Consider the following 17,138-nt stretch of genomic DNA (forward strand, 5'->3'; position numbering starts at 1 on the left):
GATTGTCTAAACTTAGTATAGCCTAAATCAAACCATCTTTCCATAGGTGTGTTGACATCATGGAGCTGTCGGAACAGGAGGACTTGAGGAAGTTCCACTACCACACCTTGAAGCTCTACTGTGCCCTCTGCGCCCTGGGCAATACCCGCGTGGCCCACGCCCTCTGCAGCCACCTGGACCAGTCGCAGCTCTTATACACCATCGACAACCAGTACCTGTCAGGCATGTTGCGCGAGGGCTTCTACAATGTCCTGATCAGCATCCACCTGGAGACGGCCAAAGAGGCACGGCTCATGATGAACAACGAGTTCATCATCCCCGTCACGGCCGAGACGCGCTCCATCCGCCTCTTCACCGACGCCTCCAAGAAGCACCTCCCACCGGGGGTGGGGCTTAGCACCTCTCTCAAACCCCGCCTCAACTTTGGTCCGCCCTGCTTTATCAGCACCAAACGGGAGCAGCATCTGTACAGCCCCCAAGTCCCGTTGGATGTATTAAAGGAGAAAGCTATTTCAATGTTGACAGAGGCCGTTCAGGGTGGAGGGCACCACATCCGAGATCCCGTAGGGGGAAGCGTGGAGTACCAGTTTGTGCCAATCCTGAAGCTTATTAGCACGCTGCTCACTATGGGTGTGCTTAGGAGTGAGGATGTTCAAAAGATCTTGCTGCTCATTGACCCGAATGTGTTCGGAGAGACGCGTGATGACATCACCGCCGAGGCTACAGAGAAAGAAGGACTTACAGGGTCAGAAGAGAAGGCAGTGGAAGCTGGAGAGGAGGAGGCGGCTAAAGATGCTAAACAACAGCCAATCAAAGGGCTGCTGGAGAAGAGGCTGCCTGAGCCCGTCAAACGACAGGTAACAAGCGCACAAAAACACATCTACTGTAGGAGATCAAACCTTTGAAGGTAAATTGTGAAAACCCCAAAAATCAATGAACATTTACAAGTGCTGTTTCTCTGCTATAGTCTAGCTCTCAATCACATGCTCAGTAACTGCTCCACTGTTATGGAGCCATTCAGGACTCATTCATCAAACATGAAATGGCTCTGCCTATATTGAACCAATGACCTCTGGGCTAAAAATGTCACTTAAAATGATGACGTAATGTCATGAGACTCTTAGTATGTACTCTGAGCAGAAGTAATCTTACAGGTGTGTGTGCGCACAACAGTGATTCACAATGTTACTCCTTGTGCACTTGCTTGGCTCCTCCCCCGTTTCCTTCAGATGTGTGAGCTGCTTCACTACTTCTGTGACTGTGAGCTGAAGCATCGCATCGAGGCCATCGTGTCCTTCTCTGACAACTTTGTCTCCAAGCTGCAGTTCAACCAGAAGTTCCGCTACAACGAGCTAATGCTGGCCCTCAACATGTCTGCCGCTGTTACTGCTAAGAAGACCAAAGAGTTCCGCTCACCTCCTCAAGAACAGGTGAGAAAGGTGCACCGTTGGAAGGATGAGACCTTGTGAAGGTGGAAAGCTAACATAGTGGTTACTTAGAGAGACTCCCAACAGCTAATGTGTCATTCAGTAAGACACTGAACTCCCGATGGCTCACATATTACATATCACATATTTCTCTGCATGAGAGTTTCAGCTAAATGCCTAAATGTAAAATAAATAGAAATGTCTCAGCAAGCACAGTATATATACACAGGCTCCCTCTCACCAGCCTGAAGGGCGATACATATCACACAAAATTAGCTGACACCAACACATTCTATTATATAAAGTTGGTGAGAATAACATAATGGATTTTATGTTTATTTGGTATTTCTGTAGAATCATTGTGTTACACACGGCTTGCAGGTTTTGGCATTGGCTGCACCCCATGGCATAAAGCTGTTGAACCACTGCCCAGCTCCCTACTGTAGCATCAGAATAGCTGCTTTGTGTCAACAACTGCTTTGTTTATTATCCTGCTGCTATAGTAGGTTTGTTCAAACATCTAGTGCAGTTAACCTCATTACACTGCTGCTATAGGAGGAGGTTTGTTCAAACATCTAGTGCAGTTAACCTCATTACACTGCTGCTATAGTAGGAGGTTTGTTCAAACATCTAGTGCAGTTAACCTCATTACACTGCTGCTATAGTAGGAGGTTTGTTCAAACATCTAGTGCAGTTAACCTCATTACACTGCTGCTACAGTATAGTAGGAGGTTTGTTCAAACATCTAGTGCAGTTAACCTCATTACTGCTGCTATAGTAGGAGGTTTGTTCAAACATCTAGTGCAGTTAACCTCATTACACTGCTGCTATAGTAGGTTTGTTCAAACATCTAGTGCAGTTAACCTCATTACACTGCTGCTATAGTAGGAGGTTTGTTCAAACATCTAGTGCAGTTAACCTCATTACACTGCTGCTATAGTAGGTTTGTTGAAACATCTAGTGCAGTTAACCTCATTACACTGCTGCTATAGTAGGTTTGTTGAAACATCTAGTGCAGTTAACCTCATTACACTGCTGCTATAGTATACTAGGAGGTTTGCACACTGACATGTGCAGTAATGGAGAGCAAGCAGACAAAGATGAAAGAAGAGAGAAAGAGATGGTGACACATAAACAGCAAAGAAGAGTGGAGCAGCGAGTGTACTGCATGCAAAAGTGTATTTGTGTGCACACACAAACAGAGCCGCGTGTGCACACACAAACACACACACACACACACACACACACACACACACACACACACACACACACACACACACACACACACACACACACACACACACACACACACACACACTGCAGCCTCACTGCTTCAAATGCTCAATGTAACTATGAGAGGGTTGAGATGGGATTTTATATGACTTCAGTAATTTTCCACATATATACTGTAGGTAATTGCTTTCGCTGCCCCTCAAATTCCCTTCTGGTTTTGTATCATTGACTTCTCTCATTCGTGCAGAGTACGGCTTCGTTGGCCCAAAGTGAATGAGAGCAGGTCCTTGCTGTAAGTGTGTTCCCTAAAGCACCCTGTTTGCATGCGCGCGCGCGTGCGTGTGTGTGTGTGTGTGCGTGTGTGTGTGTGTGTGTGTGTGTGTGTTGAACAGCCTCAAGGCCATGTGAATTGATCCGGTTTGTGATGCCATTACCTCAGTGACAGTGCAAACTCAGATATGTACGTACACACACACGCACACGCACACGCACACACACACACACACACACACACACACACACACACACACACACACACACACACACACACACACACACACACACACACACACACACACACAGCCCCCCAGGGTGACAGCTGGAGATCGAGTTGGGCACTTCACACTACTTTAACAACTTGTCATGGTGGCCTTCAGTCGGCGAGCACCTAAGGAGATTTAGCCACTTAAGCTGTTTTTCTCTGAATCGTGTATGGTGAAATCACACCATGTTCAGATGACTTTTGAAAAGGAAAGACGTACGGGTCATGAGGCTAAACGACTGCATTTATTTATATGTGCTGTTGGTGTGTGTGCAGGCTGTTCTCATTCACGACTCGTAATAAAACCTGCAAAAAGTAAAGCACTATAATTTGTATACAACCCACATACTGTCAACCCGATCTCAACGTCTGAAACCCACGCCACAACATGTGCAACATTCAAATAAGCTGGAGCGTTGCTTAGGGTGCAGTGCTCAGTGCTTAGTGCTTAGGTTAGGGTACAGTGGTCGGGGTGGTGGAAGGGGAGCGTGTCTATGTTCCCTCAGCCCTATGTTCCCTCAGATCAGTACCTAACACAACATTTATTTTCCCAGGATGGCGAAGGCATGACCCTACTCTGCCTCTGATTGGCTTACCCTGATATTTTACCCTAACCTTAAACAATCACCACTTCTTGGGCCCTATTCTCCCACAGGCCATCGGCGCTATTACGGGCCTTAACCGCAAAAAAACGTGCCTTGCGCCTGTTTCGGGAAAATAGCAATAGGCTTTAGGCTGCCAAATGCGCTTTAGGCCGAATGGGCGTGGCGGAGTCCCTGAATGCGCCGAAGTGGGCGTGTCGGCGCTAAATACCGGCGTACTACTATCTTCCAGCCATCTTCCGACCTGGCCTACTTTTAGCGCTTTGCGCTTTTGAAAAGCAGGCCTAAAGCAGGATTCTGTGCACCGGGGACAGGAAAGTGAATGGAGAATACAATATATAGAAAAAAATACTTTAGAATACAATAGAATATAAGATTGCAACCCTTCTCAGGCTTTGGGTGAAGCTGTAATGCAGTTTCATAAATTTAGTTTAGGCTATCATAATAATCCCCATTTATGTGTAATATAGCTCTACGTTTTATTACCCCCCCCCCCCCCCCCCCGAAATTAGCTAGGCTACTAATATTACTAATATTCCTAATTAATATGTATTATTATTTCATTCAGATAATTGACATTATAGGCATGTATATCGTTTAATGTGAGAGAAAGGGAGAGAGAAAGAAAGAGAGAGAGAAACTGGATAAACTGTTTCGGATAAAAAGCGCTTCTTCAAACCCCACTCTTCATTACAGCTATTCATTACAGAATTGTCTGTTGTATTTATTTTTTCTGTGTGCAAAGCATAGAAAGTTATAATTATTTCCAAATGTTTCCCCCGTCTGTGGCAGCGGAGCTGTCCGAGGTGCTGAACAAGCGCAGCGCATAGACGGCCACCTGGGGCGGCTCACTCAGGCGGTCCAGGACTGGGCGCGGGGCGTCGGCGGGGTAATTCTCCTCCCCAAACAGTGCGCGATGGTACATTTGAACCTGAATGGATGGATGAATAAACAACTTAAGTAAAGAGTTGTTTTGTAGCTATTCAAAATGAATGGTGGACAGATATATCACCAGATTCGCCAGCACCATCTTCTCCTCAGCTGTGAATTTAGTGGATCGGTTTTGGTCTGCCATATTGATCACACTGCGCCAGCTGCTGCCAATCTGGCTTTTAAAGCCCCTCTGATTGATTACTGAAGATTTTATTGAGAATGAACATATTTGTCAGAGCCTGTGGGCAGGGGGTGGGGGGGACGCATATATAGGCCAAATAAAATACTATTACTCAATAATAAAATCCTGTAAATTAAATAGAATTAAGTTATCAGATCCAGTAAAAGTGATAGGTGTCATTCAGAGGATGTTGCATCGTGCAGTGGGGGAGGAGAGATAAAACGATATCATTCTGGCCAAACTTTCATCTAATCTCATGACATCCAGCCATAGGCAATATTTTTTTCTATCAGATGCATTTAGAAATTATTTTCACTTTGGTCTTGCTATAGTGTAGCGTATTTACATGCTTGCAGTATTTTAACTGCAGTTAGATTGGTTTGAGAAGCATAATAATATGGAATAATAGCCTATATATGGAGATAGACAGACCGGATGAAGGGAGGGGGGGGCGGCGGAGCCCTTGGCTTTGTCTGGTTTTACCGGATTTGTCCAGGAATTGGAGCTTAAAAGGCAAGCGTGTGTCTCTTCCCTGCAATTCTCCAATGAGCGGACAATGCATAATTTTACGCTTAAAAGGCGTGGTTATAATGGTTGAGGCTGAGTTTAGCGCCGATACCAAGATATCAAGTGCGCCTTTCCACGCCCACTGCTTTGCGCTGCGGCTGGCGCTCGGCCTAGAAACTGCGCCGCTGCAACGATAGAGCCCCTTATGCCTAAACCTAACCAATCATCACTCCCCATGCCTAAACCTAACCAACCATCATTCCCCATGCCTAATTGGCAATTGGGCAACTGCCCAGGGCCACCAAGACTCCAGGGGCACCAACTCCTTGAGGACGTCAGTGTCCGTGGCAGACATTGCTGTATTTCAAATGCTCTAGCGCGCTCATTTTTAAAGCTAGAGTGAAGATACTTATATCATAAACTAGAGAAGACCTACGGCATCCATTGGTACCAACCACCTCATGCTAACTTGTCGGGAAGGGGGCTAAATAACGCTCCAAATTTAGGCAACATTTTGGCAAGGGAATAACTGGCATTGCCATATTCAAAGTGGTCCCATGACCTCTCACCTCAAGATATTTGCATGAGAATGACTTTTATGGGTACCCACGAATCTCCCCTTTACAGACATGTTTACCTCATGCTAATACCATGCAGTTTTTGGCTAAAACCATGCAGTTTTTTGCATGCAGTATAAATGTGTTATTTTTGCCTATTCTATTTGAATATTTCTGCATACTGGGGTCCCTAAACAGTCTTGGCATTGCATAAATTGGGTGTGACTGGAAAGCTCAGACTGTTGTGGATTTAATGAACCCAATTGTATTCATAAGCATATATACCTGTGATTCCTGAGAAAATAAGTCTGCTCTATTATTGAATTAAATGAAATTCTTATTTTTTTTATTTCAAATTTCATACATTTCAATTGAGATGTTTGAAAACGTGATCAGCATCACCAGTTTAAACTTGGTTTGAAAAGCATATCCACCTTATTTTTGAATGCCCCGCTGTAAAATAATTATGGGTGCAAGGTCCGGTTCAGAACGCTTGCGCATTTCCTCGTTAAAACTCTGATGCTGGAAAAAAGTTGCTTGTCACAATAAATACACTTGTTTGACGACTTATTTGAGGGAATGTAATAATTTTATCTATCACATCCGCTATTTCTGTTGCTCTTGGAACAACTCTGGATATTTATCGATTTTTTTTGCCAAGCTGGACACGCTACGCCTACGGTAACCTTGCTTGCAAGATGGATAACCTCGCGAGATCAAAAGAGATTCTCTCGACGTAATCCATCTTGTCATGCACAGGCAGTTAAGATGATTGGCCGAACCATGGCCGGCTCGACGAATTAGCGGCAGCCTTAGGCGGGCTTAGGCTCGTCTGGCCAAGTAGTGGGTACATGGTCTTTGTAGTTCTTTTCACTCGTCAACATGGCTGCCGCCGCGGAAGTGACAGGCAGTCTGAATGAAATTGAATGTAACGTTCCCAATTCTATGTATTAAATTCTAAAAAACGACCCTCAACATTTGGGAAGGCTAAGCCACACAACTAATTTGTTATAATCTAACGCCATGCTACGAAGGAGACTTTACGACGATGAGGACGGTGAGGACTCAATCAATGATAGACAGGCACCTTCCTCCGGTCGCAAACGTGACGTCAGAGGCATGGCGATCTGATTGGTTGAAGTTAACACGCACCAGCGGTGATAGACAGATGGGTCATCCAATCACCTGCCAAGTAGCTTGGAAAAAGTGCCCGCCTCCGTCAGCGGCTCAGGTTACTGCATTCCCAGATCGACTGGTTTAGTGAAACGTAATGTGGAGCTAAACCGTCCATCTGGCAGCGTCAGGTTAACGCTACGGGGGTTTAGGGTTGAAATCACTAAACCGGAAGTCAAACTGTGGGAGATTGTTGCTCACTTCACGGAGATCTACGGGCTACAGTATGTTGTGTCTGTGTCAGCAACGTAACGGGCGGCGGGGGGGGGGGGGGGGGGGCTGCGAGGATTACACGGGAAGAAGCACCCATATTTCACTTAAGGCATCATGGCATCTAGAAATAAGGTGGATAGGCCTAAAAAGAAGAAGAAGAAGAAGAAGAAGAAAAGGGGGCGCAAGACAAGGAAAAACATGGGTCGTGGTCACGGGGCAGCGGGGGAGGGGTGGGGGGGTCGCCGCCCAGGGGCACCATGACATCTTAATCTGCCCATGCTGCACCTCCCAGCGCCAGGCCATCCTCCCCGCGGCACCCGGTCAGGACATCCAGCCTGAACACCCAGCCTCCCTCCTGAATGTGTTGGACAGTCGTAGGATTATGCACGAAACTGAAGGAAAACATTTAATGAGAATATGTTTTTTGTGTGTGTGTGTGTGTGTGTGTGTGTGTGTGTGTGTGTGTGTGTGTGTGTGTGTGTGTGTGTGTGTGTGTGTTCCAGATCAACATGCTGCTGAACTTCGGTATGGGTGAGGACTGTCCGTGCCCAGAGGACATCCAGGGAGAACTCTACGACTTCCACAATGAGCTGCGGCTTCACTGTGGTGAGGCCTCTATGAGCTGCTCTGTTGGATTTAATATGACCAGATAGTCTTACACTGTTCACATTGATCTTAGAAGTCATTGCAGAAAGCAATACACAATAAAATGATAGCACTGTGGAATGGAAGATGATAAAAAGATAGATAGGATTTAGAATTAGATGAAAATATCTTGGGTTTATGATTATGGCAATGTTCTCTTTGTTGTCAGATGTGTGATATGATTTGGTACCATATATCCATATGTCTTTTCCCCCTATAGTTTGAGCTGCTACTGTGTCAATAGCAGCTGAATTGTACCAGTTCCTACTCTGTTTTTATCTCTCTGAGATCTCTCCCCCTTGAGTCTCTCTCCCTCCCTCCTCTCTCTGTCTCTCAGCAGAGGTGTTATAGTTCAGTGCCTCTCCGATTGCTCTGACATCTTGATGTTTTGATAAATAATTGAATTTCCCAGCCCTCTGGGGTACTACTGATCTAATGACTTTCTCAGCCCCGCTGCACAGCGCTGCCCTGTCATGGCACCCTCCGCATGGAAAACAAACAAACAGAGAAAAAAATCATTCCATTGCCAAGAAATAGTCGATACATACCACGACACACATCATACAGTACACATGACATGGCTAACCCCACAGGAAGCCATGATTGTCAAGGAATGGTGTATTGCTCTTAATATGATTTGTACTGTATGTGTGTGGTGTGTGTGTGTGTGTGTGTGTGTGTGTGTGTGTGTGTGTGTGTGTGTGTGTGTGTGTGTGTGTGTGTGTGTGTGTGTAGGAATCCCTATGGAGGAAGAGGAAGACGAGCAAGATACATCTATTAAGGGTCGCCTGCTAACCCTGGTGTACAAGATCAAAGGCCTGCCACAGAAAACAGAGGAAGAGCCCACAGAGAAGGAGCAGGCTACACCATGTAAGGATATCACTCTTTCTGTTGTCTCGTTTCAACAAGTATTTCTATCACTGTTTATACTACCGCTACCTATGCCAATTTCCCTTTATAGTACAAGCAACAAGTCTCAGTTCACGTCTTATCCAGTTACTCCTCACTACATTCTGCCTGTGTTTTTTCCCCTCTGTGTTTACTGGCTCTCTGGAGCTACTGCGTTGCGGTGCTAGCACCCACAACCCTGCCTCTATTTGTCTGCCAATGTCATGTGGCCTCATGACGCCAGGTGGCAGTCATTTCCATTTCAATTTCTTTTCAATTTCATTATGGTAATATGGAGCCGGTGGAGGAGAGGCTCCAGAGTGAAGAGTGTCTTCCATCATCCGCTCTGAGAGAGGAGAGAAAAACACTGGTGATAAAACCAGAGATTCGTAACCTGCTTAGACACATACATACTAGTGCAGTCCCCGTTCGCCCCGTTGCTGCACAGAGTGCTCTTCGCTTGTTTATTCAGAGTGTTCAAATTGCACCAAATTCGACAATGCATGCAAAATCTCTTTCTCTCACAACACTCTACACACTGTGATGGGTCTCCAGTAAAGACTGGTACAAAATACACAATCCTCCCCTGTTATTTTGACCTTCAATGTAGAACGTACTGCGTTAATGGAAACTGCTGTTCACAGTTGGATGATATTAGAGTATTTTTTATTAGGGCCTTTCTCCATTTATTGGAGCAATATACTGTGCAGCATATTACCTTTCATGAGAATTTCCTTGGTCTGGCCAGCAATAAAACAATAATTATGACATGAACATCTGTTTTTATTGTCTGGATAGGGATTAAGTAATGTGAATCAGCCAATTTACCCCTGAAAACGTATTTCCACTCTTGCCCCCGCCAAACAGACATCTTAGTAGTACAGTATCTTAGTTCTATCTTCTTAACATTTACCTCTAATCTTCGCAGTATTCTCATCATACAAAAAAGTATGTTAGGTTGGCTACATTCTCGAATAGATTTGAACCATCAGCTGCTCTTTAAAAAAACTCAAAATACTCCCCATACATGATATCAACAACACATACAGTATATCTAGCCATCACTGTCTATTCTTAGAAGTGGTGCTGGCAACAAGAAGTGGCCAAATTGCGGACGGGTAAATTTGGGCTGAAATAGTGCTAGAGACTGCAGACGCTGAAATGCAATCTTGCCACGGGGATTTGGTTGGACCCTGATGCGAAGCGCATAAGATCACCGCATCCATCTCCAGGGAGCGAAGTGGGATGAAAGTAGCATTCCTCCCTAAAAGACACCTCTGTGTGGTGTGGTGGCACTCTTTGCTGGCTGTTGTGTGAAGGCTGATTGGTGGCACTCTTTGCTGGCTGTTGTGTGAGATTGATTAGAACAGTGGTCCCCAAATGGTGTGCCACGGCACACTTGTGTGCCATGGGGCAAGTGCACGTGGGATGTGGGATTTTCTTAAATTTGTTAAATTGAGCTGCCTGGTGCCATCAACTAAAAAGGAACTACAGCTATAGATTTATTATGGAACATATAAAATTATGTCAGTATTCTAACTGATTAAACCTTGAAATCACATGCCAAATTCAATCGATGTTCAATCAAAAAAGCATTTACAGACTATTTTGCATGGATATGAATGAGATTTTGGCTTGCCATTTTGTGTGCCTTGGCCACAAAAAGTTTGAAATGCACTGGATTGTCAGGCGTTTTGTTTGTGGTGACAGGCACAGCTCAGGATCATCTCATTTCCTTCTGTCACGGCTGGATGCATCAGAAAAACCCGGGAAGGGACTGCAATCACGGACAGGATGACACTTCTCTGGATGAATTCTCTTATCTGCCAGAAGGCTGTTTTCTCGGAGTAGTTTTGCGACTCCATGTAAAGTGAAGGGAAAGGATTTTCCGGTGCCAGGTCCAATCTGGACAGAACTGACCGCACCGGTCAGAAGGTGTTGACAGATGTTAATACCTTTCCAGCGTATCCAATAAATTCCAGATATATGAAAAACCAATATGACAAGCAATTCTGATATTTAGAATATTATTTTATATAGAAAATATTGCATAAATCATGATACAGAGCCAATCAAGTGTGATACAGATTACCAATCAGAGATCTCCGGGTCAGATTCTGGTTGTCTTTCCTAGCAGCTGAAATTGATCAGATGAAGAAAGAGACATTTGAAAAAGACCCTGCTCTCTCCCTGGGTATGAGCTTATATCAACTTTTGAACATGGGTCGATCATCATTTCCTTGGGGGCGTTGGGCCCTATTCTCCCACAGGCCTTCGGCACTAAAACGGGCCTTAACCGCAAAAAAACGTGCCTTGCGCCTGTTTTGGGACGATATCAATATGGCTTTACGCTGCCAAATGCGCTTTAGGCCGAATGGGCGTGGCGCAGTCCCAGAATGGGCCAAAGTGGGCGTGTCGGCCTTAAATCTCGGCGTACTGATATCTTGGCACCTGCCTTAAATTTAGCGCTTTGCGCCTTTGAAAACCAGGCCTATTCACTGCGCCAGTGCACTTGTGCCTCTCCCCTGTCACCCTTCTCTGTCTCTCTCTGAAACCAGGCCTATTCAGTGCGCCAGTGCTCTTCTGCCTCTGAGTCACCCTTCTCTCTCTCTCTCTGACTCCCTCGCTCAAACAGACACAACACATAGCAGCACCCAGCTTCCCATAGGAAATAGCAGTTGTAAGTTTACTGCCTGTGAATGTCCACTCCCAGCATGCAATTGGGTCCTCCATTTCGCTACTAAATAGAGCCGAAATAGATATAAAAGGTAGATCTAAAATAATGTGTAATGGTAAGACAACCTGCAATTGTCGAACATTTCAATATTGGACCAAATAAAACATGAAATGAAACACCACCCTATGTGAAACATATATGTCCTCTTGAGCCTATATATACCCTGTGTGGATTTAACGTGATTTAGGTAAGTGACAGCGGAACGCGCTTCGGAAGCTTCTACTGTCATCTGCTATACTGTGATGTGCGCTCCAATAACTTCGCCCTACTCCACATTTAGTTTTACAATAAAAACACATTTATGCAATGACTTTACATAATGTAGGGTATATTTATGTGCATCATTCTACCTGCAGCAGGGGAGAGAAAACGATATCTTTCTGGACAAACTTTCACCAATCTAATAGGCTATATTTTTCTAGCTGATGCGTTTAGTACATTATTTTCACTTTGATCTTGCTATAGTGTAGCGTATTTACATGCTTGCAGTATTGAAACTGCAGTTAGATTGGTTTGAGAAGCATAATAATATGGAATAATAGCCTATAATGCAGACAGACAGGCTGGATGAAGGGAGGGGGGGGGGGGGGGGGCAGAGCGTTTGGCTTTCGTCTGGTTTTGCGGGATCACTGGAATTGGAGCTAAAAAGGCAAGCGTGCGATTCGTTTATTGCACTTATCCAATGAGCATGACGGTGCATAATTTTACGCCTAAAAGGCGTGGTTGTAATGCTTTGGGCTGCATCTAGCGCCAGCACGACGATATCAAGTGCGCCTTTCCACGCCCACTGCTTTGATCTGCGCCTGCCGCTCGGCCTAGAAACTGCGCCGATGCAACGATAGGGGCCGTTGTCTTCTGGTAATAGCAGATGTTCCTCCCCGATGGCTCCTCCTCACCACGAGGCCCACGTCACGTGACCTGGCACTTCAGCATGCACTAACCTTTACTGAATACTAGTCACTTATTTTATTTCCTATTTTAACTCCTATAATTTGGGTCAGCTAATTTAGCTATTTTCTCTATTAATATCCTGTAACACATTATCTATGGTTACCTTAGACTAGGTAATCTAATCTACATCCTAGATAGGATCAAATTCAACTATATTAGTCTGAAGCTGGAATAATTGTCATACAGTTCAAACTTACTGCCTCTTGGTCTGTAACCACCCTTATAAGGATGTAACCAGAGTAAGAGGGTATTTCTCACTCGAACCAGAGAAAAACTCACCCTTATTTTAACTAGGATGAGGAAACTCTTATCAATTAGCAATTGTCATTTATCAACTAATTTGACGACCACCTGTCAATTCAGTCGGCAGATGCAACTTTAATATGACTATTATTTTGACTATATATTTATTTTCCCAACCTAAAGTTGCAGCAGTAACAATAAGCTAATATTTATCTAAATATTATATACTGTATCTCCCTTATTGTATAGCAAGCAATCTTGACTTTAACTTTATACTTGACTGGAACCACTAAACATAATATGTTTGTAAGAAATAAGTTTATTAAATCAATACACCTAAGGCTTATAATATATATATTTGTGGGGAGGAAGATCAATATTTCATGGCTGTGGAAAAAGTTAGTTATACATGCTTTTAATATTTAATCACATCAGATATGGGACTTGTTCAAAGCACACATGAGAGAGAGGCTGACTCCCTCTCAGCAACGACCTGCTGCCTGTCTCTCTAGGCAGGAAGCGACACCTACCACAGCTCCTTTCCTGTCTGGGTTCAAAGAGCTTACAGACGTCTTTTTCTGCAGAGACGTTTGTGCAAGAAGCGCTGTTGCCATGACGTTAAAACCACATCAAATACATAATCGGCACCTGTCCTGCCTCGATGGAAAAAATACACATCACTGAACTTTGGGTAAGAGCTTAATGTTCCATTTTGCACAGGGTGCAGAAATGTACAGAGGTCATGGTTTTTAGGGGAAAGTTCATCGTACAGGCTGTATGGTTTATTGAACAGGTTTTAAAGTTCATTTTATAAAAGATGTCAAAAACACTTATTTAATCAGTAGGATATATAAGCACAATATGCATTTCAAGATGAAACAAGAATAAATGATAGGATATTAAAATCATTAATAACATATTTGTAACATAAGTATTGCTTTAAAATTTCATTTTGCTAAACCCTCTACTGTGGATTCTTAACTTTCTTTGTTCTGGAATAATAACATTATTTCATTATTTATTTAAACCTTCGAGTATCCACAGTTTTTCCATATGAGCAATAAGCTATGAGCAAAAGATTCAAAGAAACATGTGGTGGCTGTGTGTGTGTGTGTGTGCAGCCCGCTCCTATTTTTAGTTTCATTTTCACGTATGCTTTCTCAACAGTGCACACAGGCCTTCAATGAGGAAATGCTTGTAAGTCACTGACAGGCAGAGAGAGAACTGTTATCAATTTAGGCTTTCATTGTTAGGTGCTTAAATGAGGAAATGTTTGGTATCAATAAAAAGGGGGAAATCTTATCAAAAGGCAGAAGGCTGTTTTCTCTGAGTAGTTCTGCGACTCCATATAAAGGTTTTCACTGTACTCTGAAGCTTGATTTGAAAGCCATTTTTGTTTGGCTTTTCTTGGTATGATTTTTTCCCCAGTGGCTTAGGCTTAGCAGATCCAGACGGTCGGGCACTAGGCAATAGGTGTGATCCTCGACAAGAGCATCCGAAAATGACTGGGATGATGAGCCTATTATCTAACCGAGACAGAATCTGGCACCCTCAGCCTCCTTGTCTCTCTCCTCCACCACTCCCACACTCCACAGCATAGGAGCGGCTTGATTCAGCAGCGACCCAGGATCTCTGCTGCAGTGTGTGTGTGTGTGTGTGTGTGTGTGTGTGTGTGTGTGTGTCTGTGTGTGTGTGTGTGTGTGTGTGTGTGTGTGTGTGTGTGTGTGTGTGAAGTACTGTAAAAGGGGTTTCAATTACATTTAGGTGGCCTTTTTAATAGTCCACGTTGCCATCTCTTTCTAATGCTGGCTGCTGGCTAATCGGCGCACTATGACTGTCACTATTAGTCATCAAGGTGGTATTTAGTGCTGGTGAAGGTCTGCCAGGCGGTAGCAGGAGTCGTGATGTATTCTGTCACCGTGGCTATAACTTCTCCCATCCCATCATCTACACTGTAGCTTCGTGGTGCCCTGAAGATACAATAGGGACTGAGACTTGGGAATGGCTCAAAGAAAAGGAGAGCAGCAATATTTTCCAGCCTCCTCTGATGGATGGTTTATACTACTGTATAGCATTTAATAGCTCTGACATGTCTTGCCTTGAGAAGAACAAGGCAAGACATGTGTGTGTGTGTGTGTGTGTGTGTGTGTGTGTGTGTGTGTGTGTGTGTGTGTGCGTGCGTGCGCGCGTGCGTGCGTGCGTGCGTGCGTGCGTGCGTGCGTGCGTGTGTGCGTGTGTTTGTGAGAGCGTAGAGGCATGTCTGAATTCTCATACCACAGAACCCCGGTGGGTTCCATCAGGGAAACTCTAGACAGGTTAGATTTGTTTGTTTGGGTGTAGCGAGGGCAAAATGCTCGGGGGGCCCATACGGAAGAGGCATATATACACATATATGTAGTAAACATACATGTAGTATATGTTCATATAAGTATTCGACATATATCCACATATATATCCAGGATATATGTGCATATATGTGCATATGTATCACAATATATGAACATGTATGGAATTGGAACGTTTCATATATGGTCCATATATGTTAGTCCTATATAATTATATATGTGCATACATGTATAGATTGTATATGGACACATATGGTAATTAATTATATGTACATTTGTATGCATTGACACTATACGGACATATATGCTTAATACATATAAAACTATATATGAATAATAACTATACATACATATATGTTTTATTTTATATGAACATATATGACTATTACCTGTGTATAACTGTATGTATTTACCTGTATTCGACATATATCCACATATATATCCAGGATATATGTGCATATATGTGCATATGTATCACAATATATGAACATGTATGGAATTGGAACGTTTCATATATGGTCCATATATGTTAGTCCTATATAATTATATATGTGCATACATGTATAGATTGTATATGGACACATATGGTAATTAATTATATGTACATTTGTATGCATTGACACTATACGGACATATATGCTTAATACATATACAACTATATATGAATAATAACTATACATACATATATGTTTTATTTTATATGAACATATATGACTATTACCTGTGTATAACTGTATGTATTTATCTCTATTCGACATATATCCACCTATATATCCAGGATATATGTGCATATATATCACAATATATGAACATGTATGGAATCAAAACACATATCTCTTAATTAAAAGAAATATAATTTTCCAAATTATTTTGGATTAAACAACATCTCAGAAGTGAAACCCACCATAAAAATGGTTAGTTTTGTGCAAGACTTCCAGCACTACTGGATATTTTCAAGGTTTGTCCAGTGTGCATGAGATTGAGATGAGAGCATACATGCTTACATATGTAAGTAAATTCTTATATGTTAATTGCTGATATGCACATATGTGTAGACATATGTAAGTTTAACCCTATATGTTCAATGCTTACACAAACATATATGATTACATGTATGCGAACATCCGCATATGTTAATTGATTATATGAGCATATATGTTGACATACGTAATAATATTCATATATGTTTAATGCTTATATGCACACATATTCTGATATGCAAGAGAATAACATATATGTGTGTTGCTTGTATTTGCATATATGCGGAAATATGTAGAAATATTCGTATATGTTAATTGCTTATATGTACATATATCTAAACATATGCAAGAATAACCCTGTATGTCCATTACTTGCATTAACATATATGATCACATGTATGAGAATACTCATATATTGATTGATTGATTGATTATTTTATTTGGTCTCCCTTAGGAGAAACTTGTTGTGGACGACAAGCTCAAGCTGCAGCATACAGATAACAGTAGCAGTGATACATACAGAAACACCAGCCCATCACCATGGGCATCAACACATCTACTATAACATAAGATTTATCATGACAGTTATCATGACATGTGACATCATCCCCACACACATTTAGCATCCACCCACATTCCCACCCTGGATGTGCCACTCACCCACACACATGCACAGTTGCGCACGCTCTCTCTCTCTCACACACACACACACACACACAGGTCGCAAGTACAAAAAGTATCTGTAGTAGGCTACATGGTCCTCAGGCCCGTCTATCTTAGCTGCTCATTAATAAGGTTAATTGATTGAGGGACAAACGAGTTTTTATAACGATTGTGTTTGCACAAAGGGACCCTGTACCTCCTTCCTGACTGTAAGAGCTCAAACTGGGAGTGCAGTACATGCGAGGGGTCATCTAGGATGTTGTTGGCCTGCCGAGTAGCAGACTGGACATATATGTCCTGGAGACCAGGGGGTGGGGGC

At 43.1% G+C, this 17,138-nt stretch overlaps 1 protein-coding gene across 1 annotated transcript in view; it reads left to right on the forward strand.

Annotated features, from left to right (window-relative positions):
• Positions 1 to 17,138, forward strand: part of LOC310773104 (ryanodine receptor 3) — a gene marked incomplete at both ends in the record, with an annotated part of 192,734 nt that overhangs the window by 113,232 nt on the left and 62,364 nt on the right. The window contains 4 exon segments of the mRNA XM_083633021.1: positions 47 to 857; positions 1,230 to 1,430; positions 7,871 to 7,973; positions 8,748 to 8,882. Of these exon segments, the coding sequence (XP_083489147.1) occupies positions 47 to 857; positions 1,230 to 1,430; positions 7,871 to 7,973; positions 8,748 to 8,882 (1,250 nt within the window).

Source organism: Poromitra crassiceps (assembly GCF_964638095.1).
Source record: "Poromitra crassiceps genome assembly, chromosome: 3".
Lineage (NCBI taxonomy): Eukaryota > Metazoa > Chordata > Actinopteri > Beryciformes > Melamphaidae > Poromitra > Poromitra crassiceps.